General features: G+C 50.3%; 2 protein-coding genes and 1 non-coding gene across 3 annotated transcripts; 1 reads left to right on the top strand and 2 right to left on the bottom strand.

The window, feature by feature from the left end:
* Positions 1 to 5460: 5460 nt before the first annotated feature.
* commd7 (COMM domain containing 7) lies at positions 5461 to 8714 on the bottom strand. Its single transcript, XM_068747911.1, has 9 exons — positions 8586 to 8714; positions 7752 to 7805; positions 7408 to 7510; positions 7279 to 7335; positions 7148 to 7185; positions 6990 to 7080; positions 6317 to 6366; positions 6204 to 6252; positions 5461 to 5675 (listed from the first exon to the last, which is right to left on the bottom strand). The coding sequence occupies exons 1-9, from the start codon at positions 8664 to 8666 to the stop codon at positions 5599 to 5601; spliced, it is 600 nt and encodes a 199-aa protein (XP_068604012.1). The 5' UTR covers positions 8667 to 8714; the 3' UTR covers positions 5461 to 5598.
* A 3605-nt stretch (positions 8715 to 12319) lies between these two features.
* trnai-uau (transfer RNA isoleucine (anticodon UAU)) lies at positions 12320 to 12413 on the bottom strand. Its single transcript has 2 exons — positions 12376 to 12413; positions 12320 to 12355 (listed from the first exon to the last, which is right to left on the bottom strand). It is a non-coding gene; the product is annotated as a tRNA-Ile (tRNA).
* Positions 12414 to 13701: 1288 nt separating this feature from the next.
* On the top strand, positions 13702 to 22963 carry dnmt3bb.1 (DNA (cytosine-5-)-methyltransferase 3 beta, duplicate b.1). Its single transcript, XM_068746571.1, has 21 exons — positions 13702 to 13803; positions 15201 to 15345; positions 15627 to 15688; positions 15824 to 15961; positions 16066 to 16203; positions 17155 to 17313; positions 17414 to 17521; positions 17752 to 17893; positions 17967 to 18089; positions 18332 to 18376; positions 18485 to 18564; positions 19042 to 19154; positions 19232 to 19415; positions 20433 to 20517; positions 20629 to 20774; positions 21145 to 21235; positions 21465 to 21613; positions 22218 to 22303; positions 22403 to 22472; positions 22553 to 22671; positions 22746 to 22963. Exons 1-21 carry the CDS (start codon positions 13744 to 13746, stop codon positions 22885 to 22887), a joined length of 2385 nt encoding a protein of 794 aa, XP_068602672.1. The 5' UTR covers positions 13702 to 13743; the 3' UTR covers positions 22888 to 22963.
* Positions 22964 to 23275: the final 312 nt, after the last annotated feature.

Genomic DNA, 23275 nt, shown 5'->3' with positions numbered 1-23275 from the left:
CTGGCTGTTTGAAAGTCTCCCCCAACGCACACAAAGAGGAACACCCCCCCCCCCCCCCCCCCCAACCTCAAAGTTAGGATTCTGTTCAGAAACACAAACTAGAACAAACAAAACAAGCGCAGGACTTTGTAAAAGTGAGAAATCGGTTCATTTCTGAGCGATAACAGCGAATATTTCAACATCCCGACTGTGTTCTGGTTCGGTTCTGGACGGTTCTGGCGTTCCCCGCATGCAGGAATAGAATGACGGCCAGAAAAAAGAAATGCGAGCGGGAACATTAGAATAAGCTTCCATCATGGGAAGTGAAAGTGAGTTTCAAAACAGGACAGTTCCTCCCGCCTGTTTTCTCCCGGCCTCCGTTGGCCCTCCGACGGCAGCTGTTGGGTTGTTGTGTTTCAAACCAGATGTGAGGCGGTTTGAACCAGGTTTGAACGCAATCTAAATAAGGAATGTATTTTTTGCTTGATTGCACAAACAAATGTTTGTTTTTCTGTCAGGAGGACATTTTCAAAAAAGCATTTTTAAACTCAAAGTCATCCATTTATTTTTTTTAAAGTCCATGTGATGTTTGGTTCGTCAGAGCCACACTCGTGTTGTTGTAGTAGCAGCGGTTTGCCTGCAGGGGGTGTCTGTCTCAAAATAAGATGAACATGTGATCTGAAGAATCTTTTGTATCGTTAAACCGAGAAGATCTGCTGTTTTTCCTGCAGGGCAACAAAATGAGCCAAAAATGAAAACCTGGAATATTTCACTGTGTGAACCTGGAATGTTTCACTGTATAAACCTGGAATATTTCACTGTGTGAACCTGGAATGTTTCGCTGTATAAACCTGGAATATTTCACTGTGTGAACCTGGAATATTTCACTGTGTGAATCTGGAATGTTTCACTGTGTGAACCTGGAATATTTCACTATGTGAACCTGGAATATTTCACTGTGTGAACCTGGAATGTTTGTACAGTTTTAAACTTTATATTATTATTTCATTGATATTAGACGGATCAGTAGAGCAGACGTGAACTACGAACGGACTCGAGTTCTGATCCCATTCCCACTACATCAAACACAAAACACTACCTAACAGGCTCTATGCACACACACACACACGCGCGCACACACACACACACACACACACACACACACACACACACAGGGCCCTGTTTGCTCAGCTAGTTGCCATGGTGCCAGTCAGCTGGAGGGAGTGTGAGTGGGTGTCGAGGACAAGGTCTGCTGCTGACTCCTGGGTAGGACACACGCACACACACACACACACACACACACACATACACACACATTAGACTAGAACTGATCATCGAGTCCAGCAGACTAGCTAGCAACATGCTAGCTAGCTGAGCTATTTGCGCCTGCTTGCTTTGATGACGAATCGTCAGAAAAGGGAGGAGTTCTTTCACCGCAAACATTAAAGGTTCACTTTAAGGCGGAGTCACATCAGGTGATCACTGCCGCTAGCTTAGCATCAGTAAACCGGCTACTATAGCGTTAGCAACCTGCAGGCATTCAAACATGGTGCCATCCACCAATCGAGCCGGGACTTTCCTGTGTCGACATGTTCTCCGATTGGTTGCCCGTGTGTCACGTGATAAACTGGAGACTTGTCCAGGGTGCGCCCCTAAAAATGCCCATTAACTCCGATTCACTTTTACTTTTCGTGATTGGTGTGTAAAGATACCGAGAACAATCTAGAACCTTCTGGTGCTGATCCAGATCACCGTGTGGACGGTGTAGATCCAGTTAGGAGGGGAACGAGCAGCTTGGCGGAGGTCTGTGCCCTCTGAGTTCTTTTCTCCTTTGATCCTGTATTTAAATGTCTCATTATTCGACTGCGCCCTCTAGTGGCCACACACGTCCATTGAAAGCGTCTGATCCCAGTAAAACTCTCCTTTCCGAAGGTGAACGTCGTGAATGACCCGCCCCCTTGCGATGACATCATCACACAGTCCCTTTTCCGGTCACTCGTTCTCAGTTTATGTGAAACAGCATGCGGTGCGGCGTTAGCGTTTGTGTTAGCACATTATCTGTGAATACATTAGCACCAGGATCACACACACACGCACACACACACGCACACACACACACACACACACACACACACACACACACACAGCAGGTGAAGGGAACACCTGTTAACATCTAGAATGAAGCTGTTAACAGGTGTGTGCAGGAAAGTGCGACCCCTTCTGCTGCTGAGTGTGTGTGTGTGTAAGTGTGTGCGTGTGTGTGTGTGAGTGTGTGCGTGTGCGTGTGTGTGTGTGCGTGTGTGCGTGCGTGTGTGTGTGAGCTGGGGGAGGCGCTGAATTGGGATTATGTGGTTCTTTGTGAGTGTGGGGGACAGGCCCACTTTGGCTCCATCGCCACCCAGTGAGATGGGTATGGTTGCCAAGGTAACCCCATCAGCCTCAGCAACGGTGGCAAGTGGTAACTAAGTAACAGGAGAGGCGGGATTAGTGTGAGGAAGGGAGGGCCTTCCATTATCACGACAAGAATCCTTTCACTTTTGTTTCATTCATTTTCTTTTCATTGAACTTGACTCATTGATCCGGTATTGATTGTGATCACCCCTTTAAAATGCAGCTGCAGCCATATTTTCTTTAAAAACTTGATTTCCTTCTCTTTTTCTGCACCTTTAAACAGGAATAAATGAAGCTGAAGCCCCTTCCTCGGGGGCGGGGGCAGCAGTGGGGCATGTTGGGCCCAGATAAGGGACAGGAAGACATTAATTACCTTCGGCAGAGACAGACCCCCCCCCCCCCCCCCCCCTCACTTAATGCACACGAGGAAGACAAGCCTTATCTAGAAACACACGCATGTGTGACATCATGGACTCGACGTTTCCTTCCTCTGGCTGCACAGGCGGGCGTAATTCCTCCCCCTGCCAGCAGAGGGAGGTCGTCACATGTTGGCAGGTCACAGCGATGATTTTCTTTTTGTAGGCGATACAGATATTTAAAGTTTTTGATGCCTTTCTGTTCAATGAACCGCAAATTCATTTTATATGCGCCAAACTATCTTTATAAAAATGTTTGAATGCAGGTCTTTGCTTATTATATTTGCATTTGTGGATATAGAACTTTTAATTAAATTTTTTATAATAAAAAATATATCTATCTAAAAAACAAAACACAACATTCTCCCATTTTAAGGAGAAGTTCTTATAAAGTTTACAAGCGATAAAGCTGCTGAGGTCTTTTTCCAAAATGAGGTCACGGCGACGATCACGAGGTCAGACTGATGACGCGTGTGTCAAACAGAAGGTCAAAGGTCACGCAGGGAGGTAAAAGCACATTTAAATGTGAATTTATTTTTCGTTTTGGTGGGTTGTGTTTAAAGATGGCCGAATCCACCGCTGTGGTGATTTGGCTGAATCTCCCTGAATGGGATGAGCGGACCGGGGAGGAAGATGAAGACGAGGCAGACTGAGGAAGAAAGACTCGGGTTCGAGCAGTTAAAGCGTCTCAGGATCAGTTTGGTGGGCATGGCTGGAGTGTGCGTGTGAACAGAAAGGACGCGTAAAAGCCAACAGGAAAGGGTGTGGCCTGTTACAGGAAGCAAAGCAGGACTCTTTGTACACGTTACAGGTCAAAGGTCAAATGAATGCGCTTTAAGGCTCATCTAGATGTGAATACACGAACAAGTTCTGCAGAGTAATTCACTAAAGCTGTAAATATAAACCGGATCTAATGCGGACGCTGATTCTTGGTAATGGTGGAATGAAACTCGAGTACATTTACTCAGGTACACACGGTTTTAAGGTACTTGTACCCGCTTGTGTTACTTCGCCTGTCAGTTAATTCTTCTCCAGGATCTGATGATGGGTGAGTCGAACTGCGGCCTCAAGCCTCCAGCAGCGGGGGGGTGGGGGGTGGAATGAATACACATTGTAAAAACTTGGTCCTTCGTGTTTGCTCAGGTTGTCTCCTGACCTTTGACCTGCCTGAAGCAACCTCGACACGTCCTCTCCATCGACGTGCAAGCAGCAACATGTCGAGTCACTCGATGGGAGGAAGGAGAGGAAGAGGAGGAGGAGGAGGAGTCGAAGAATGTGAAGGTGGAGAGGAGCCGGAGAGGAGAGAAGCCGCTGAAGTACTTCTGGTTGTTATTGATCTTTATTTAATTGAGAACTAATTCTCACTTCCAATAACGACCCGGACCTGCATGTTTCTGGTGCCGGAGAACCCGGGGAGAACCCAGGGAGAACCCACGCAGACACGGGGAGAACACGCAAACTCCTCACAGAAAGGCCCCGAGCTTAGTTTAGTTTAGTTTATTGTTTGGTTCAAGCAGAATAAAAAATAAAATAAAATAATACCTGTTCGTGTACAAGAGACCATATTTCAATACGTCCAAAAGAAAACACAGAATGCCACAAGAATGTACACAAGAAACGGCATTCATTCATTCATTTGCCAACCGCTTATTCCGTCATCGGGTCGCGGGCCAAGCCGGAGCCAATCCCAGCAGTCAATGGCGAACCTGCGACCACCTCGCTGTGAGGCAACAGCGCTTACCGCTGCGCCACCGGGCCGCAAGAAACAGCAAATAATTCATTATATAGTGGGAAGAAGAGAGCAAACCAGGCGGCGTCTCCAGTCGCTGACGTTTCATAACAAGAAGATTAAAGGAGAAGCATGTTTCTGGAATGTGGGGGGGGGGGGTCTATTTAAATCCAAACATACGTGTGTTTGGATGAAACGCCACGCAGGCCACCTGGAACACGAATCCGCCTCCCGTTACCTGTTCTGATCCGAGGTGCGTTTGGTTCGCCGCCCGAGTCACCTTACGAAACACGATCCTCTCGCCCCGCGGGGTGTGCTCGTCTCGTTTCATAAACACACACACATAAAGGCGCGATCCTCATCATCCTCATAATCCTCATCATTCTCGTCATCCATTTCACACAATCCTAAAGTGCAGCGGAATGAAGAGCGAGGCATCACAGGAGAGATTCTTTTCTCCGGCCGGGGACGGACAGACGGACGGACGTGGTTTTACCGGTTCGGGATCCAGGACGTCCTGGAAGCGCTGAGACCACGCAGGGATAATCGTGTCTCATTATGCATGACAGCAGCGCTCGCTAACCAGAGTTTCCAGTTCTCCTAGAGAGCCTGATCCAGATCGAGACGCCAGCTTCTGGATTCCCGAGGACTCTCATCCCATTCCTGGGACAAAGTCCTCCGGGAACGATCCAGGACGTCTCGCTGGACTCCGAGTTCTGCTCGCTCGCAGATACGTTTTCTCCTCGGATCCATCTGAGCCTCGAGGCTGCAGGTTTCCAGTGAACCAGGAAGTAGAGCAGCGCCAGAGCCTCTCCAAGCCCCACCCCCCCCCCATGCGTCATCATCATCATCATCAGCTTCATTCTTCCTCCTCCAGAAACACAGCTGATCCAGAGGCGTCAATAAAAAAATATTTTGCCCCTTTGAACAAACAAACGGACTCAGTTTGGCGTCTCTCAATCTGTTAGGTTTATTATGCAGGTGCAACAACGCCTGCCCAGGTGTCTGGGGGGGGGGGTTCCCCACACACGCGTGCGCGGCGTGACAATCACACCCTGCAGCTGCAGCCTGACAGCCTGACACTCAGCTGAAACGCTCCAGGCTCGCCTTGGCTCGCTCCATCTCATGCAGGAAGTTGTAAAACTGAGGAAGCGTCAACTCTGAGGAAGCGGGAGAGGAAAACACGCATCAGCGGATCGGCGCGCACACGTGAACGTCTGTCCACGCCGACTTCCTGCCGACGGCGCCGGGCGGGCCGCTTCGACGCCCGGGGGGGGGGGGGGTTCAACCCGGCCGCGAACGCTCACGACGCCATCGGTTGCGATTTCGCTACGTGGCGCTAGAGGGCAGCTACTAAACGCCTCCTGCATGAGCACCTTCCTGTTCCCAGCAGGTGGCGCTAGCGCCGCCGCGTGATTGCTAAGAGGGTTTAAAACTGTCAGCTGTCGACCCGAAAGGTCAGGTTCGGAATCCGGATGAAAACAAGCCCCGCCCCCTAACAAATTGAATAGAAATCAGTTCCAAAGTTTTCGCGTCTTGGAGCAAATGATGAAAAGGAAGTTCCAGCTGGTCGCATCAGGACGATTTATTATTCACACGTGTTTATTTAGCTAATCCCAAAGAAACAACCACAAGGTGGCTTTCCAGCCGTGTGGGAGGGGCTTGTCTGATCGGTAACGTCTACTCACCCATGTGGACGTTTTCGGTGGAATTCCCTTTCCTGACCACGAGTTTCAGCTGCAGGAGGAGACAAGCTGCGTTCAGGGAGCCGAGCGGTGAGCGGAATCCGGAGCGTTCATACCTGCAGGAAGATGTTCCCGACCTTCTGCAGCTCGCTGGTGCCGACGGTCACTGCGGAAGTCGGGAAGCACGTCGCTCAGGATTCACTTATTCGGCCAGGATATCCCGTTAAGAGGAAGAGAACCGACAGAACCGGAAACGCTCCTCGAATAGAAACACTCTTTGTTTACCCGTCAATAAAAAAACGACATCATGCATTTTGTGCTCTGTGTTTGTAAATTACAATTTTAACGACTGTTTTTTTTTTTTTTTCAAATCAAGCTGCTAGCTTTTGTTCCGTTTTGAATATTTGAATTCAATATTTAGATTTCAGAAACGTAAAAATCATTCATGATAATTTCTTATTGATAATTTAGCCTTGAAACAATTCCATGATCACTCGAACCGTATTCCCCCCCCCCCCCCCCAACATGTATTAATCGTCATTATTTTTTATTGATTATTAGACGGCGTCACGTTTTTTCAACCTTATTATTTGAAGAATACATTAAAATAACTGTAAGAATTCCTGACCTCTCTCTTCATATTCATTAGCATAGCTTAGCGTAATGCTAACCACTTAGCATCTCTATCACCCGTGAGCCTTTAGGGGGTGTATGAATAAAGATCTGCGTTCAGAGGGATGCTAATCCTAGCCTAGAGCTACGCGGCTACGCTCAGAAGCCCCGCCTCACCTCCGAACTTCCACTCCATGTCGACCAGCTGGTTCACCATCAGAGTGTGTCCGACAGCAAGCCTGGACAGCGCCGCTTGGTGCTCCGCCCACTGCAAAACACGCAACTCGTCAAACCCGCGTGTCTCCTGTGGCGGCGCGAGATCAGGAGTTTCTCACCTGCTGCGAAAAACGAGCCGCCTTGTCTTTGCTTAATCCTGAGGAATCAACAGGAAAAGTAGGAAAGAGTAAAACGCCAGCGACGAGGAGGAGGAGGAGGAGGCTGTGGGACGAAGGGTTCGGAGACGTACCCAGCGACCCGAGGTCTTCCTCCATCTGCTCGGCCGTCAGGTTTCTCTTCAGGGCTCCTGAGGAGACAACAGAGTGTGGTTGTGTCAGCCAGGTGGTTCACACAATGCATTCTGGGTAAGAGTTCCCACCCTGCGGCACCAGGAGGACGCTCTTCATCAGGTTCCTCAGAGGACCGGCACTCATCCCATGTTCCCCCGCAAACTCACTGAGCTGCTGCATGAACTGCTCAGTCTACACACACACGCGCACACGCACACGCACACACGCACACACACACACACGCACACGCACACACACACACACGCACACACACACGCACACACAAAAGATTAAGCAATGTTTTAGTTTGGTTGAGTTGTCAAGGCGAATCACATTTCAGCGACAGTTCCATTAACATTTTAATTGTGTGTGTGTGTGTGTGTGCGTGTGTGTGCACATGCGTGTGTGTGTGTGTGTGTGTGCGTGCGTTCACCTCTTTAGGCTCCAACAAGAAATGGAACAGAATTTCAATCAGATGAAAAAATTGCTGCACAAAGTGAAAAGAACGAGGGTCAGGGTTAATGTCTGAAAGAAAAAGAATCTCAAGCCCCTGGTGGTGGGGGGGGGGGGGGGCGTCCCAGGACAGAGGAGACGTGTGGGGGGCCCCCCCCTGGAGAGCTCCGGTCTAGACCGGGGGCCCCCTCCCAAGTAGAGACGGCTGAGGCCTACAGAGAGACGCAGCCCGACTCTCGGCTCCTCGGCCCCGAACCGCCCGTAAACTTCACCAAGCATCAGTTTAAGGTAGCCACGCCCACAACGTTATCTGATTGGTTGGTAATCAGCAGCAGCCTAGCAACGGTGAATACACCGAGTGTTCAAAGTGACGAGCAGCTTAAAATAATACATGAGATTAGTTTAGTGGTAAAAAAAAACATCACATTTAAACTTTATAGGTAGATAGACAGACTGACGGTTAAGGGTCACAATCAGAGTGTTATCATGAATTAAAATCACTTTATTATGCATTATAACCACTGTTATTATACACTCTTGCCTTATACTTTATTACTATTTGATTTAAGACAGTATAAATGCTACTGGATGCTAATCAATGAAGCGGATTCATGAAGTCCTTTAGAAGCAGACATTTGATATTTAGTAAATACAGAGTTCATATCGCATCAGAATTTATTCAGAATAATGACGTCATCAATCACTATACGTGGTCATAGCTTATTATGAACGTCTATAGCTAACTAGCTTAACTCCCCGTCGTTTGTCCCTCAGAACTACATTTAGGCGGTTCCGTTAAACCGGACGTTCCTACCGGCTCGGTGAGTTTGTTCAGGTTCTGGAAGTCGGCGCCGACAGAATCCGGTAAAGGATCTTTCGTGAAATGAAGCAGCATCTTTTTCTGTTTACAGAATTCCGCCGAAGAGCCCGTCGCCTGTTTCCGGGTTCTTCAACGCGCGTGCGTCTCACGTGACCAGGAAATGAAAAACTTTATCGCGGTTCTTTTATCAAAATATTAACAATGTACAGATTAAACGTTTTTATTTTCGAGGACACGTCAATAATATGACCACAATAGGAAATGTATTTCTTACCTATATTTCACTCTCCGTCAGATAAATAAATAACAACTTTAAACATATTTTAACGAGTTACTTCTGTTCAGGCCGGTGATAGAAAGCATTTTAACTCGTCTTCACACTACAAACATTTTACTTGCTGTTTCTCCAGTGCATTCATTTGATTATTTGATTGTTTTACAGTTCATATAAAAGTTTTGTATTTATTTATGTCAAGGTGAAGGTCGGCGAACTTGTACTTAAACGTATATTACCGGAAAAGTACTGAAAAGTGTTTGTAAAATTGAAGCGGAGTTACTTTTATTCACGTAAAAAGATTTACTTCCATTTAAGCCACGTCAGTTTGTGACCGGTGGAATTGGGGGCGCAAATGAAGCCTTTTATTCTGACAGTATAAATCAGATTGTATTTCCGCCTTTAAACAACAGGGCGTCTGTTATGAACATGTTATAACAGTTTCTGTTCCGTTTCACCTTCACGGGGGCAACATTAAGGTGTCTCTCTGTTATAATGGAAGATGATGGAGTGGGGGGGGGGGGGGGGGGGGGGGTGAGTTGGGTACAATCAGGGGCTCCTGCTCACATTCCTAACCCCCAGGCCGGGGGCAAAAAAAAAGGGGGGGGGGGGGTAACATTCTCACCTGGGATGGACCTGGTGGCTCCGAGCGACCAGTTCTGCCCTCCTGTACTTCTGCGGGTCGACGCTAGGTGGACCGACCCACGCAGGAGTCCACGGGACACACGCGGTGAGCACGCGCACGAGAGAGAGAGAGAGAGAGAGCGAGAGCGAGCTCCGCAGCAGCATGCTCCGACAGCACGTCCTGCATGAGGAGGACGACTCCTGATCGGGTTCAAGGCTGACTCCTTCCTCTGGTTGAAACGCATTCGACTCTTCAGACAACGCACCTTCCTCTTCCTCACTTTCCCGCCGTGGATCAGCGCGACGCGCGTGGACGGTGATGTGAGTTTTGCGTGATTTGCGTGAAATGATTCGAGAGACTTTTGCGCACATTTCTTTAGTAAATCCGCTGTTTGGAGGAGCCCGGTGTCTTTGCGCGCCGAAATGACCCGAACAGTACCCGAAATGATCCGAACAGTCACGCGCTTCGTTTGGTTCGGAGTTTCTATCCGGATTGAGTCCGGATTATAGATTATGGCAGTGAAAATGTCTCAGTTCCTTTCGGACTCGCACATCTTGCTGTCATGTGTTTATTCTGTTTAATGTGGTTCTGATTCGCACCTTCTCGTGCTCGTGCGTGATTTTACGCGTGTATTTACAAGTCCCGCGCACGTGCGCGTGCCCCTGACGTTAACTGCGGTTTAAATGAAAGAGCTTTAAGGATGACTAAACAGGATTTCTGCACTTTGGTCGCGGTTTCCCCGGATCTTGACGCGCTCCGGTGTCTGAACCCGGTAATTTACCGGTTCTCGACGCGCTCCGGTGTCTGAACCCGGTAATTTACCGGTTCTCGACGCGCTCCGGTGTCTGAACCCGGTAATTTACCGGTTCTCGACGCGCTCCGGTGTCTGAACCCGGTAATTTACCGGTTCTTACGGGTTATAACAGAGTTGTTGTTAAGGCCGGATCGGAACGCGCACGTTTCAAATATCACGGTTAACAAGTGTCCCTGATTCAGTGGAGAAGGAGCCGCGGAAACGAAGGGGGCGGAGCCTCCCGGAGGAGGAAGAGTGACGTCATTCAGGTAGAGGAGGAGGAAGAGAGACCCTCGTGTTCCTCACACACACACACACACACACACACACACACAATAGAAGCCACACACTTTATTTATAGTGTCCTGAATTAAACTAAAACTAGGGGCGGGGCCTGGAGGGGGGGGGGGGTGTTAACCTGAAACCCAGCGCTTCATTATTGACAGGAATGTTGTGTAAACCGACCCGCGGAGAGCCGAGCATCATGGGAAGAGACGGGGGAGCGTGGGAGGTCAAACCTGACACCCGGCGAACACGCTGCAGCCTGTTGAGCCTCGAGACGCGGATCCAAAGCGCCCGAGAGCCGGATCGTAAAGGCGCCGGAATAAAGTCGCCCGCTGCGTCATCAAGGAATAAATAACGATCACATGCAGAGTAGAATAAAAGATCAAAGCTGCACGTTGCTGCTTCCGTGCGAGTCAGGAAGGCGTGAAGCCGACGGAACCGCTCCTCATTTTCCATCGACTCGAGCCTGATCAGAAAGTTGGGGGGGGGGGGGGAGGGGCTTCAGATCTGTCTGAATCCTCCAGACTTTTGGGAGATACCATCTTGTTGTTTTTTTTAAGGGGGGGGGGGCTTCAGATCTGTCTGAATCCCCCAGACTTTCGGGAGATACCATCTCAACGTGCTGTTTTGTTGCAGGTCCACGAGATCACGGCGTTTATGAATGAGGAACAAGTCCATAGTAGCTGCGGGGCTACTATTTCCTGCCTGGGGGGGGCGTTTTATCCTAAACAGACCTCAGACCTGTCGTCTGCGGCTGCTCGGCTCGTTCTGGAGCCGCAGCGCCGTTTCACGATCCCATCTTTTAATTCTCCGCTTGTCGTGATGGACGCCATAGAAGTTTGCTCAGGAACGCCCCGGCGGGATTCGAACCCGCTACGGCTCCGGTCCGGCTAGCAGCTAACCGTCTACGGTTGAGCGTTGGGACTGAGGTTTCGATAGAGGCTTTGGATTTCGGAAGCATTTGATCTGTGAACTTATAATTTACGAGCTGTTATGACGTGGCGGTGGAGTCTGGAACCCAGCATGCATATCCCCCCCCCCTGTCTTGCAGTACCAAGTGTCGCCTCTAGAGGCAGTAGCCTAATCTAAATCTAAACGGGCGTTGATTATCGGTCTAAAAACCTGGACCCGACGCCGGTCGGGGCCACTAGCGCTATGGCTAACAGTAGCTGCACCCAAAGATGACTCTAGAGAACAAGATGGTGATCCGCAGAGTTCCGGCCATGCTTTACACGTTTCTCTAGGGTGGTATGAAAATAAAAAAAACGTTCTCGTGATTTCATTTCTAATCTGGTTAATAGTTGTGTACAGGCTGCTGATTGGATGAAACACCTAGTGAGCCCGCCCCCCCCGTGCCTCGAGAGTTGGGCGGGCACAATGGAAGTAGACAACGTATAGCGTGTAGAGCTCTATGGGAGGGGCCATAAAGTACATGGCGGACAAGGAATGCAGCCCCCAGAGAGAGAGCCCGAGGATCCGACCCCCCCCCTAAAACACACTCACATTCATGGTCGCACCCTCCGGAGAGGGAACAATCCCCTCTCGCCATGCGGTTGCTAATCTCTCGCCAGCAGACACAACGTTGATGTGAAGCCCCCCCCCCCCCACCCCCGTCCTCAGCGTTCCCTTTTCGGGGGCCCCTCGGTCGCTCCTGTCCGTCCTTCCTTCGGCGATTTATTCTCACTTCCACTTTTCCCTGCATTAAAACAAAGAACTAAAGACGTGCGCTTAAGAGTTTTTACGCTAAAAGCTGCTCCGGGTGAGGCTCGAACTCACAACCTCGGCATTGCTCGGCGGCGTACTGTCTTATAAGTACCGCGCGCTAACCCATTGCGCCACCGGAGCTCGCCGGAGACCTGAACCCAGACCGTTAGCAGGAACCGGTTTGGTTCCGGTTTGGTTTGTTGGTGAGCGGTTCAAAGTGTGGCAGGTGTGAGGCGAGGCTCTGTTGCCTAGGGAACGGCCGCAGTGTTACCCGCCAGTAGGGGGCGGTAGCACACCTGCGGGCTGTAACACAAAGAAGAACAGACTTGGACCACAGGACAGACAGACAGACAGCATGGTCGCTGTTAAAAAGACGCGTCCCGAACATCGGCGCTTTAACCCTCCCCCCCCCGGCGGTCGCCGTGGGTTCGCGGTCCCATTTGTTGCACGTCTTTGCTCCGCCTCCGGCCGCCTCCCTCAAATGAAGACTTGTTTCCTCTTAGCTCGATTGAAAGTGATGGTTTTGGTCAGGAGGAGCTATATGATGCTAACAGCTGCTAAGTCATGTAGCATGCTGTGTGTGTGTGTGTTTGTGTGTGTGGTGGGGGGGGGGGGGGCCGTGATTTTAGGTTAGTATTTGATCTCGAGGATTCAAAGGTGAGCCGTTTCTAATCGTCCACGTGCGTCGCCGTGGTTTCCTGTTGTGTCTCCAGGGAGACGAGTTGAAGGTCTGCAGGTCTCTCTGCACGGGCTTGTCAACAAAACGATTGACCCTCCTAAACGCGCGCGCGCACACACACACGCACACACACACACACACGCACACACACACACTCTCTCTACTGCAGCTTTGCACAGGCATGTCGGATCTTCTCCAACCCGCTCACGATGAAACGGGAAACATCGTCTCGCCTCTCTTCCATTTTCCCCGTTTGTGTTTATCAGAAGAGGAATCTGGACGCCTTTTTATGTTTGTGCTCCGCTTCTGATGAAAACGTGAAAACATTTGAAGACGGTCCAATTCTCCCGAGGCATCAATAGGATTCGGCGCCTGCGTTTTATACACGCCGTGTATTCCAAAGGGACCGCGGAAAAGTTGCAGCCACAAACTAATTGAGTGATGATCCTCAAAGTGTGTGGGGGGGGGGGGGGGGGGGGGGATCAAAGGCTCAAGTTGGTGCTGTTAGAAACATCACACTCTTTTATCTACAATTTGCTCACTATCAGTATTTTGCTAGTGGCTAGCAATGGTAAGCTAATGTCATAAATAATACCCATTGAGCGTCCAATAGCGCCCGAATGAGGTCGTATGCTTGTGTGTCATCGGCCAATGAGGACTCACCTGTCCCTGATTGATCCCGGGGGGGGGGGTATCGGGACTGGAGCCGGTTCTGATTGTGTCTCCTTGTTTGTTTGGTCCAGGTTCGAAAAGGAGGCACAAGAAACTTCGGATCAGTCGACTGCGACCGCGATGCCTTCCAACAAATACTCTGCTGCCACCGTGGAGGAGGGCAACAACATGGCCGCCACTGTGAGTCTAACACACGCACACATGCACGCACGTACACACACACTCCATTATCCCTTCTTCCTCTTTCTCGTTTCACACTTTTCTGAGAGGGAAACTTCCTGGTCTCTCCTTTCACTTCTCCTTTGCTCCGTCTTCCCTTCTCGTTCTTCCCCGCCGCGTCTCTGTGTTGATTTCCCGTCTCCACGGCAACCGGCTCGTCGTGTGACACGAGTTCCGCAGGTATTCGCTTCAAGTTCGGACAGCATGCCGGTAATTACTTATCTCTTCACATCGGAACGCTGGCGCGACCTGTTGGGCGACTTCAACCCGCATCACTTCCTGTCGGGAGAGAACATGCAGCAGAGTCACCGGAGTCGCGTTTGCCTGTAAATCGCTGCTTCTGATTGGCTCAGGAGGACTTCAATCCGGCGTCAACCATGTCTTTATCTTTAATCCGCGGGTTCTTCTGGCGGGAATGAGCGGCTGCAGCGAGAAGCTGAAAGGAGGCCCGAGGTCGGAGCGTGGTTCTCCGAGCATCAGAGATCAATAAAGTTTATTGGGAACTCTTTCTTCATCCCGGAGGAAATGCGCCGCGGCCGAATTCCTCACACGCCAAACACGCATTCCCGGTTTTACGACATTAAAGAAATCACAAACAGCGATTTGTCTTAAAGCGCCGCCGGGATCCAGATTCTAATTCTGCTGTTGTTTTTTATAGATTACATTCATTTTTGTGCCTGCAGCGGCGTGTGTGTGTGTGTGTGTGTCATCACACACACACACACACACACCTGCAGCGGCTGGTTTGTGCGTAAATCTCCGACCGCAACACGTTAACGCCGGAGCGTGTTCGGATTAAGATGACTCGGATGCACGCGGCCTGCAGCCGGATCGTGTTTCAACAGGGAGCTGAATTCAGCCGGAACGCTTTCACCGGGGATGAAAGCCTCCTCCTCCTCCTCCTCCTCCTCCTCCTCCCCGATCCTTTATGTCAACAGAGGTGAAGTCCTCCGACAGGATTCCTCACCTGCGCCGTTGTTTTCCTTTCGCTCCGTGATCACTGATAAATTATAGGAATGTGACCCGAAGGGAAGGAAGGCTTTCGCCTCCCGACTTTTATTCCCGGGAGATTATTTGCCAAACAGGGAATGCCGTTGCTGTCGTGCTGCGGGGATGACTCGTGAAATCCGGAATGGGTTGGGATACAGGGAACTGGAGCTCCAGATCAGGATCCGGAATGTTTTCAGACGGTTCTTCCTTTTTTCACCGGTCGGGACAGCGGCCGGATTTAATCTGGATTATGTTGACAGCGATTGGGACACGATGACATCACCATCAGATCGGTTCTGATCCGGTGCAACGTTTACAGCCTGAGCAGCCTCACAGTCAAAGTCCTCTACCCCCCCCCCCCCCCCCAGGTCAACGGGGACACGCCTCCAGCCGAGGGCCTATCGGAGAACGACAGCGGCGTCGAGCTGACCAATGAGAACAGCCCCATGACGGCGGCCGAACCGCCCTCGCCCTTCAGCCCCAAGCAGAACGGCGGCGCCGCCTCGCCTCAAGGTAAGGACGCGGGTCCCGGGGGGGCGGACGCTGAGCAAAAGGTTACTGTGTAGCCATGGAAACCAAAGTATTTCAGACAGAAATGTACGCTTAACTGGCACCTGCTGGCGTCAGGTTGTCAGTGGGCGGAGCCACATCTGGCACACGCACCGTCTTTGGGTCGTGTGGCGGTTCAGGAATCCGTGTTCTTGTGTGTCCAAAGACCGAATCGTCTCATTCAGGCGTCCCTCCGTCCCTCCGTCCGTCTGACTCCCGCTTGTGTCTCACCGTCTGTCCTTCAGGAAGCAGGAAGAGGAGCAGGAAGAAGCTGGAGGAGGAGGAGAGCGGCTGGGACTCCTACGAGGTACGACCAGGAGGTCCAGGAGACGAGCCGGGACAAAACCCCAGAACCAGAACCAGGACTTTATGATAGCATTTGTAAACGTTCGGACCTCCGTCCCCGTGGTTCCTTTTTTAAACTGTGTGTCTGTGGATCCAGGACAAGTCGTCAGGAGGCTCTCAGCCGGGCTTGAGACAGACTCCTCGACCCAGAACCATCTTCCAGGCCGGTCCGATGCCGCATTTGCACAACAAACCTCGCAGACAGAACCGCAAACAGGAGCACAACACACTGCCGGTAGACACGCGCACACACACGCACACACACACACACACACACACGCCCCACCTCTGACCCGACAACGTCAGTATAAGTCGCACTCTCTACCTGCTCCCTGTCAGTGTGGAGGGGGTCCCGGGGGGGGATGTGGTCGAGTCCCCGAAGCCCCCGGTCTGGACCTGATGGAACAGGACTCCAAGGACTCCGCCCAGAGCAGCAGCGGCGCCTCGTCCAGCTCCGAAATCCTGCCGGAGTACAACGTAAGATGTTCAAATTGGCTTTTCGTCCTAAGAGGAGAACAAAGTCTGAACCGAGATTCCAGACGGTTGGGTTTCAGGGGCAAGAACCAAATCAGAACTCTGAACCAATCCTCAGCGTCTAGAGGCTTTCCTGATCGGGTCCCAGACCCAGAAGGTTCGGGATGCTGTTCTACGAAGCCATGAACCCAATCTGGACCTTTTGGGGCCTCTGGATCAGCAGTATGTCTGGAGGAGGAAGAAAACAGACCTCAGAGTCCACCAAGACCCAGTTCCAGGAGAAGTCCTGGATCATTCTAGAGGCTTCACAATCGTCTGACTGGAATCCATAGAACCTCGGGTGGATCTGAAGGAGGCGGCTGCAGCAGATAAACCAGGAACCAGAACCTGGATCTGGATCAGGTCTGCAGCTAAAGGTTCTCTAGGAGAACTGGAGACTCTGGTCACAGAGAGTGTCGAGAAATAAACAGGGAAAATCATTTCAAACGAGGAAGTGGAGGGTAACTCCCTACAGAACACCCCCCCCCCCACCACCTGGCCTTGTGTTGATGCAGGTGCCCCCCCTCCCACACACACACAGTAGTTCCATTCAGGACAGGACGACCACCGGTCTGCTCAGTGGCCGCGTCCACAAAGACGCTGGCGTGCTAAGCTAACAGCAGCTGTCAAAGAAACACCTGAGCAAACAGGTGTGGAGTGACGCCGACGCACGCACACACACACACACACACTTTATGAAGTCTGCTTGGAATTCAGATGCTTTATTCACTCCTGCTGGGAAAGTTCCCTTTCGTTCACATGGAGGTCAAAGGTCACCTGTGAGTTTGTTTACCTGTTCATTTGCGTGTTTCTTTCAGAAGGAGGGTTCACACACGGGCGTTATCTCCTTCGTCTCATCCAGTTTCCGCTCCTCTTCTTCGCCCTTTCCCCCCCCCCCCCCTCCTCCTCATCCAGGACAACAAGGGTTTCGGCATCGGGCAGCTGGTGTGGGGGAAGATCAAGGGCTTCTCCTGGTGGCCGGGCATCGTGGTCTCCTGGCACGCCACCGGCAAGCGGCACGCCAGCCACGGAATGAGGTGGCTGCAGTGGTTTGGAGATGGCAAGTACTCCGAGGTGAGGAGGGGCGGGGGCGGGGGCGGGGGCGGGACAGCCGGCCGATGGGCAGGAGGAGTAAGTCTCCTTCTTTTGTGCGACGCCTCCTTTCTCCCGTCAGGTTTCAGCGGACAAACTGGATTCGCTCACCGCCTTCCCCAAGTTCTTCAACCAGGCCTCCTACACCAAGCTGGCGTCGTACCGCAGAGCCGTCTTCCAGGCGCTGGAGGTCAGTCTCTCACGTCTGCTTCAATGGCACAGCCCACATTAAGGTAGTAGAAGAAGAAGAAGAGGAAGAAGAAGAAGGTCATAATAAACAAACTAAGCCAGTTAGCAGCCAAATAATAATGAGCCCCCCCCCCTGATACTCCATCGCCTTTACGGCTCCTCTTTTTACTCACTATTTCTCCTGCTCCTCCTGCTCCTCCTGCTCCTCCTGCGCCTCCTCCTCTCTCGCAGATGGCCAGTATCCGGTCAGAGAAGAATTTTTCTCCCTGTGAGTCCGACAGTGCAGAAGACCAGGTCAAACCCATGCTGGACTGGGCCAACGGCGGCTTCCTGCCCAAAGGAGAGGAGGGACTCAAACCCAAGCACACCTCCAGTGAGTCCGTCGGCGCCGGCGGGCCGGGAGAAGGATTTGAGCACGTGTTAAACTGTGGACGTGTGTCCAGCAGACAGCAGCCCTCTGGACCACCAGGTCCTCCACGTGTCCCTGCCCGAGTACTTCCCCAGCGTCAAGAAGTCCAGAGTCAGCCTCTGTAAGAACAAGGCTGGACCCGAGGAGTCCTACAGCAGAGGTAGGGAACCCTCCCAGAACCGCCCACCCTCCCAGAACCGTTTGCTCTTTGAACCGGCAGGCTAGCCTATTATTACTAAGTTCTATTTCCCACGTTCCTATTTCTCTCCTCCTCTGCGTCCTTCCTGTTTCCTCTTTTCATTACATTGTAATATGTAAAATATTCTTGACGTATACTTTTCCGTACTGAATGAGTCTAAAAATGTATAAAACAAAACAAATGTTTTGTCTTTTTTGTCTCAGAACAAATGGTGAATGAAGTTCTGAAGAATAAAAGAAGTATAGAAGGTAAAACTCTTTTTGACTTTCCGTGTGTCTTCTGGTCATTGATTGGTCTAACCTGTGTGTGTCTTCTGGTCATTGATTGGTTGATTGGTTCTCTATTTGTTTGGCCAGAGTTCTGCCTCTCTTGTGGAAAGATGAGAGCAGCAACCTTCCACCCGCTGTTTGAAGGAGGCCTTTGCCAGTCCTGCAAGGTTTGTTTTCTGTAATCGGCTATTTGCCTTCTTTTGCACCGAGTAACATCCAATAATAATCATAATAATAATTGCATTTGTAATTAATGAAGTCGTGAAAGGATGACTAGAGGTTTCCAAATACACCTGATCACTGTCGCCCAAAAACACATTCAAGTTCTTAGACTTCTTTTAGCTGCTAAGCTAAGCTGTACCTTGTACGCCAACCCGGAGCTGCTATGCTAATGTAGCTGCTAAGCTAAGCTGAGCTCACACTAGGCAGTAGACATGCTTATTGACACGCCTTCTGCATGTCTCGAGCTCATGCACCTTCGTCAGACGGACGCAGGCTAACGTTTTTAGCTTAGATGCTACAGGGAGCGCTTCAGCTTTGTAAAGGCGGAGATGTTATTTTTGAAACGACTTTTAAATGCTAACACGCGGCCGGTGCGTTCTGCGTTCGGCCGTGCCAGTGAGTGTCTTCCCGCGTGTCTCCAGGACGTCTACCTGGAGATGTCCTACATGTACGACGACGACGGGTACCAGTCCTACTGCACCGTCTGCTGTGGAGGTCGAGAGGTTCTGCTCTGCGGCAACGCCAACTGCTGCAGGTCCGTCACGCGTAGCAGGAAGGAGCACGCGATGCACGTCGAACACGCCTCCTCCAATGACACGCCTCCTCCTCCAGGTGTTTCTGCGTGGACTGCCTGGACATCCTGGTCGACCCCGGAGCGTCCAACAACGCTCGCTATCTGGACCCGTGGCGATGCTACATGTGCCAGCCGCTGCTGCAGTACGGCGCCCTGAAGCAGCGGCACGACTGGAGCATCAAGCTGCAGGAGTTCTTCGCCAACGACAACGGGCAGGAGTTTGTGAGTGTCGTCGGTCTCAGACACGGGAAAGGAGAGCGGAAGTGTAGCTTTAGATCTGCCTCGTCTCTTGATTCTGATACTGCAGCGCCTTTAGCTGCGGTTTGACACCAGCAAAAAACGATGATGATGATGAATATATTTATTAGATAGAATGTTAGAGTACAAGTACAGTCACACAGTAGCATGTATTACAGTACAAGTACAGTCAGACAGTAGCATGTATTACAGTACAAGTACAGTCAGACAGTAGCATGTATTACAGTACAAGTACAGTCACACAGTAGCATGTATTACAGTACAAGTACAGTCAGACAGTAGCATGTATTACAGTACAAGTACAGTCAGACAGTAGCATGTATTACAGTACAAGTACAGTCACACAGTAGCATGTATTACAGTACAAGTACAGTCAAGCATCCTGTCTAAGAGGAGCATTTCAAAAAAGCCCTTGCGGTCTTGTTTCCGTTGAAAGTCCTTCGTACATAAATCATCGACATTTAACAATACAAATAAAAATAAAACCAATATTAAATTACGCAATTGATGCAAAGTAACATTAGAAAAATAAAATGATTTTACACCACCGATGCAAACTAACAATTAATCTAAAATAAATTACACCACTGATGCAAATGACAACGATTGACAATAGATGACATAAATTACAATAAATTACAAAGACACTTAATATGTGCAACGTTGGTGGACAAGAGGGGGTGGGGGATTGATCCGGAGAGAGTCGTGATGACTATCTCCGTTCCTGTCCCCCTAAAAGGTGTATTTTTAGGGCCGTTTTGAAGGAGGCCAAAGAGGTGCATGTCTTGAGGGCAGGAGTCAAACAGTTCCACCCTTGGGTGGCCGTATTATAAAAAGATGATTTACCCATGTTAGTCCTGTAGGAGGGGGTAATCAGGTTGTTGTTTGAGCTCCCTCTAGTGTTGTGGCTGTGGGTGTCACTAAATCTTTGGAGGTGTTTATTCAGTCTTCGATTCGATTCGATTTGTCTTCGTCTTCCAGGACAAACCGAAAATGTACCCAGCAGTCCCTGCAGAGCAGAGACGGCCAATCAGAGTCCTGTCCCTGTTTGACGGCATCGCCACCGGTGAGGACGAGCGTGTCTGTGTGAACGGAAGTGAGGTCAGCTGTGTCAGTGGAATGCACCACTCCAACTGTGTGTGTGTGTGTGTGTGTGTGCGTGCGTGCGTGCTGCCAGGCTACCTGGTTCTCAGGGATCTGGGTTTCAAGGTGGACCAGTACGTGGCGTCAGAGGTGTGCGAGGACTCCATCTCAGTAGGAGTCGTCAGACATGAAGGAAAGATCCAGTACGTCCATGATGTCAGAGACATCACCAAGAAGAAGGTAAGGAAGACGGGAAACCTGCAGCCATGGCAACCGATGCCAAAGCCGTTGCAGTTTGTTGGTTGCTGAGGCGAACGAGCGTGTGAAATAACTCGAGATCAGACCCAAGAATGTTGTAGTTGAAGACGTTTCCACTAAATACAGCTGGTCCTCACTTCACGAAGACTTTCGACCAGACGGAGAAGGCGACAAATCAAAAGCAGAATTAAAGGAAACCTTTCAAATGAAAGGTTTCCTTTAATTTGAAAGGTTTCCTGTCAATGCTGTTTATCCCAAAGAGCATTTCGGTCCTCCTCGGGTGATTCTTTCTGTGTTTGATATCTAACTGAATACCTTTTGGGACACTTTGTGGTGACGTTGTGTCTTCCAGCTTCAGGAATGGGGTCCGTTTGACCTGGTGATTGGAGGAAGTCCCTGCAACGACTTGTCCATCGTCAACCCAGCCAGGAAAGGCCTCTATGGTAGGAAAGTCTGACACTGTTATTGTGAATAATTCACACAAGCAATGTGGGCGAAGTGTCTTGCCTAAGGGCACAACGACAGTGTACACATGTCATATGATCATAGGTACCACCCTCACCCCAGTGGAGCACGACATAAATAATAATGTCCCACTCTGTTCTTCTAAAAATAAAGCTTGCTTCGTGTCATAAATACGTTGTATGCTAAAATGACGTTTTGTTACTTCAGAAGGTACAGGGAGGTTGTTCTTTGAGTTTTACCGTCTGCTGAGTGAGGCCAAGCCCAAAGAGGGAGAGAAGCGTCCATTCTTCTGGATGTTTGAGAACGTGGTTGCTATGGGCGTCAACGACAAGAGGGACATCTCACGGTTCCTGGAGGTGGGTTACATGGACCGTAAAAGACAAACACGAACCAGCGGTATCTCTGAAGGACGGATGCTGACTGAGAGACTGGGCTGTAATTTGTAACGCCAGCGTCGGCGTGTAGAATGTTTCACTGTGTGAACCTGGACTCAACTGTGTGAACCTGGATGTTTTCACTGTTTAAAACTGGACTATTTCACTGTATGAACCGGGACTATTTCACTGTATGAACCTGGACTATTTCACTGTATGAACCTGGACTATTTCACTTTTTGAACCTGGACTATTTCACTGTATGAACCTGGACTATTTCACTTTTTGAACCTGGACTATTTCACTGTATGAACCTGGACTGTTTCACTTTTTGAACCTGGACCGTTTCACTTTTTGAACCTGGACTACCGGTATTTCACTGTATGAACCTGGACTGTGAATCTGTGTGATGTGTAATGTTAACATCGTTTTTGGTGGATTTAGGCTTTTGTTTTAGACGATTGAAGGATTATTTCAGCCTCTGCGTGCGAGTTTCTGATGAGAGTCGTTATATTTATTGTAAAATAGAACTAAAGTTCTTCCCGTCGTCGCCACGGAGGTTCTGAGTTTGGACTTTGTTTCGCAGTGTAACCCCGTGATGATCGACGCCATCGAAGTCTCTGCTGCTCACCGCGCTCGATACTTCTGGGGAAACCTTCCGGGTATGAACAGGTAACTCACGTTAGCATATCATTAGCATCGCGTCTGTCGCGTACATCGGCGGGGAGACCCGGTTTCTGAGACTAAAGGTGTTTGCCGGTCTAATTTCAGGCCTCTGTGTGCTTCTGGGATGGACAAGCTGGAGCTGCAGGACTGTCTGGATCACGGACGAGTCGCAAAGGTTTGGTATTTTCAGAGTAAAAGCACAGTCGCTGCAGACAGAATTGGTGGGAGTGGTCCGACTGTCCGTTTGCTTGATAGTTTGGAAAGGTGCGTACCATCACGACCCGCGCCAACTCCATCAAACAAGGGAAGGATCAGCACTTTCCGGTCCTGATGAATGGGAAGGAGGACATCCTGTGGTGCACTGAGCTGGAGAGGTGAGCAGGAAAACACCGAAACGGAACGGCACGAGTCGTCGGAAGGAGGATATTGATGCTTTCTCACCCTGCAGGATCTTTGGCTTCCCGGTCCACTACACAGACGTGTCCAACATGGGCCGCGGCGCCAGACAGAAGCTCCTGGGCCGGTCCTGGAGTGTTCCCGTCATCAGGCATCTGCTCGCACCGCTGAAAGACTACTTCGCCTGCGAATAGATGCCCCCCCCCCCCCCCATCAGCACCAGCAAGCTGTCGCCGCCAATGACAGAAACAACAGCCTCAGTAGCTGGTAATAGTGACAGTAGCTGTTAGCCGTTAGCATCCAGCCCTTCATGGAGCCTGGTGCTAACGTAGCCTTAACACACTAACACCGTGACGTGGACGCGACTGTTGTGAACGCCGGCGGGGTTAGGCCTCTCTGAGGCAGATTTAGGCCCCTACAATAATTTTAATGCAGTTTATTTTTCCTTTAAGATACCCTTGGGTTTGTTTTTAAGTTGACGACACTTAAACAGAGGTTAGCGTAACGACCGCTAAAAAAAACAACAACAACACGTCATTGATCTGTGTAGAAATGACGAGAAACGACGTTGAACGTTTCTGT

Source organism: Brachionichthys hirsutus, chromosome 2 (assembly GCF_040956055.1).
Source record: "Brachionichthys hirsutus isolate HB-005 chromosome 2, CSIRO-AGI_Bhir_v1, whole genome shotgun sequence".
Lineage (NCBI taxonomy): Eukaryota > Metazoa > Chordata > Actinopteri > Lophiiformes > Brachionichthyidae > Brachionichthys > Brachionichthys hirsutus.
Note: the sequence above shows the minus strand (reverse complement) of the source record. Positions and strands in the feature narration are given on the sequence as shown.